We start from the raw sequence: 2,492 nt of genomic DNA on the forward strand, positions 1-2,492 counted from the left end.
GAAGAGTGATTTCTAATTGCAGACTAGAGGCTGTTGATCAGAGGGCACGTCGATGCGGTGATAGCAACGGGGTGTGTGACAGACAGCAGGCTGGTGTGTGACTGATCGCGGGCAAAGGGACGGTGGTGACTCTGATGAGTGTGGTAGTTGATAGTAACCAGTAAGGGTAAGCGGGGCGGGGTGGCAGCCAAGGGAAGCAATAAAATTGCCAACCGGTACGGCACTTTTGAATGATGATAGGCAACATTGGCAAATCGATCAGCAGTGCGCGCTCCTTTCCCTGTTCTTCACTCGGAATTGGGCGGAAACCGCGTCTCATCCACCCACATGCTCTCTCTTATCTACAGAAAATGCAAATCGGCGTACAGAAAATAGCATCAAAGCTGGCTGCAGCCAGTCGGGCTTCGGTACTGGCTCGGCGCCTGGATTTCTCGTGCAGTACTGCGGGCGGTGATTACCTGGTTTAAGAGATGATATCATTGTATCACATCCCAACTCAGTTACCTCTATCATCTCGCCTGGAAGCATTATCATCGCACTCACAAGTATGCCCAGCAATACATGAGTGAGTTCAGACAATTGCAGCACGCGCAAGGCTTCGCTTATAGCTGTGTGGAAGACAATCTTGACCTCCATCAATGTAGTAATAAGGGACGCAGACGAGCCCAAGATAGAACTTAGAGATGTAAGAATAGGCTAATAAGAAAATTGATTCTTGATCTGTAGAAAAGACCAAGATCGTTTCTAGTGTACACGAAGATGATTCTTCCTGGCCTGTAAAAAAGACCAGTGAAGATCATTCGTTACCTGTAGAACAATCATAGTTCTTTCAGACAGCATATGAAGATGAGAGGTGTTGATCTGTGCTTTCTATTGCTGTATCTTTGCTTTTGGTTTCGCTTGGTTCATCCTCAGCTACAAGTAGGATATTACGATAGCCGTTGTCCGAGAGCGGAGCTCGTTGTGCGCCGCGTTGTGAGTAAAGCGATCTCTCACGACAAAAGTATCGGCGCAGGGCTGCTTCGCATGCATTTCCATGACTGCTTTGTTCAGGTGAGTGTCACAACTCCTTGCTGTTCAAAATAATTTCTTGATTTTGCTATGCGCCGGTAGAATTCAGCCAGCTTTATTAATTATTTGTGGCTCTCGGCCGACGATATATCCATCGAAATTTTGAACAGGGATGCGATGGTTCTGTGCTCCTTGACTCTACAATGAACAACCAAGCAGAGAAAGACGCTATCCCTAACCGCAGTCTCCGTGGCTTTGAAGTTATTGACTTAGCAAAGGCGCAACTAGAAGCTCTCTGTCCAAATGCAGTCTCATGTGCTGATATCCTAGCCTTTGCAGCTCGTGATAGTGTCTCCCTGGTAATTCGACAAGCTCTATTGAGTCTAGTCTCTTCTTATCTGATCAGAATGCGAAGTGCTCGTACTTTTGTGCTCAGCTACTAAATTTGCGGTTATCTATGTCTGAGCAATACATGTATAATGACCCAATAAACAGCTCGGAGGACCGTTCTGGCAAGTTCCTGCAGGGCGTAAAGATGGTACCATTTCCAAAGCAGTACAAGCACTGACGAATTTACCAGCGCCATTCTTCAACGTAAAGCAACTAATTCAGAGCTTTGCTGCCAAAGGGCTATCCCAGGATGAGATGACTACATTATCAGGTAAAGTTTATCAATCTGGGCACATCAATAGCTCCAAAGTGTGGTCTGTTTGTTGGTACCGCATCCAAAGACACTGGCTTTTTTGTGCAGGAGCTCACACCATTGGAGTTGCGCACTGTTTATCCTTCAAGTATAGGTTGTACAACTTTAGCAACGTTAGTAGGGTGGATCCAACCATGAATCAGCACTTCGTAGAGAAACTGAAATCTATTTGCCCTCTTCCGAATACGATGCCGGACCCAGCAGTGAACCTTGATGCAGTTACGCCACACTCATTCGATAACTCTTATTATGTCAACCTGAAGAGAGGCCTGGGCTTGCTGCAGTCTGATCAGTCCCTCTTTTTGGATGCGGAAACCTCAGAAATGATTGAAAGCAACGCCGATGTAGGGTTGTCTTGGTTCTCCAAATTCGCAGACGCGATGGTCAAGATGAGCATGATTGAAGTGAAAATAGGAGACGTTGGAGAGGTTAGAAACAACTGCCACCATGTGAATGTAATTTGAGCTCACATGAAAGTAAATAATTAGCCTTCAAAATGTGCATCATCCATATCCTAAGAGTTAGGACTTCATTTACATGAGTCTTAGATTTTACTATAAGGCGTTTGTCATCTTCCCTCCTTTTTTGTCTTCTTCTTCTTCTTCTTTAAAAAATTTTCCGCCTAGAAAATGATTACGTTTTACTAATAATAATAACTATGGCAATATTTGAATCCTAGAATGTTGTGCCACATAATGCAAAGCTGATGAGGCAACACTTTCACCGCCAAAACCCAAAACCCACTTTCTCCAACACCTTATCACTAAAAAACCCATCT

At 44.7% G+C, this 2,492-nt stretch overlaps 1 protein-coding gene across 1 annotated transcript; it reads left to right on the top strand.

Annotated features, from left to right (window-relative positions):
• Positions 1–350: 350 nt before the first annotated feature.
• LOC147892874 (peroxidase 5-like) lies at positions 351–2,194 on the top strand. The gene is made up of 6 exons (XM_087386805.1): positions 351–450; positions 576–685; positions 916–1,053; positions 1,182–1,370; positions 1,507–1,672; positions 1,763–2,194. The coding sequence occupies exons 1-6, from the start codon at positions 351–353 to the stop codon at positions 2,176–2,178; spliced, it is 1,119 nt and encodes a 372-aa protein (XP_087242931.1). The 3' UTR covers positions 2,179–2,194.
• Positions 2,195–2,492: the final 298 nt, after the last annotated feature.

Source organism: Dipteris shenzhenensis, chromosome 16 (assembly GCF_047967505.1).
Source record: "Dipteris shenzhenensis isolate YYH24624 ecotype China chromosome 16, Dip_SZ_1.0, whole genome shotgun sequence".
Lineage (NCBI taxonomy): Eukaryota > Viridiplantae > Streptophyta > Polypodiopsida > Gleicheniales > Dipteridaceae > Dipteris > Dipteris shenzhenensis.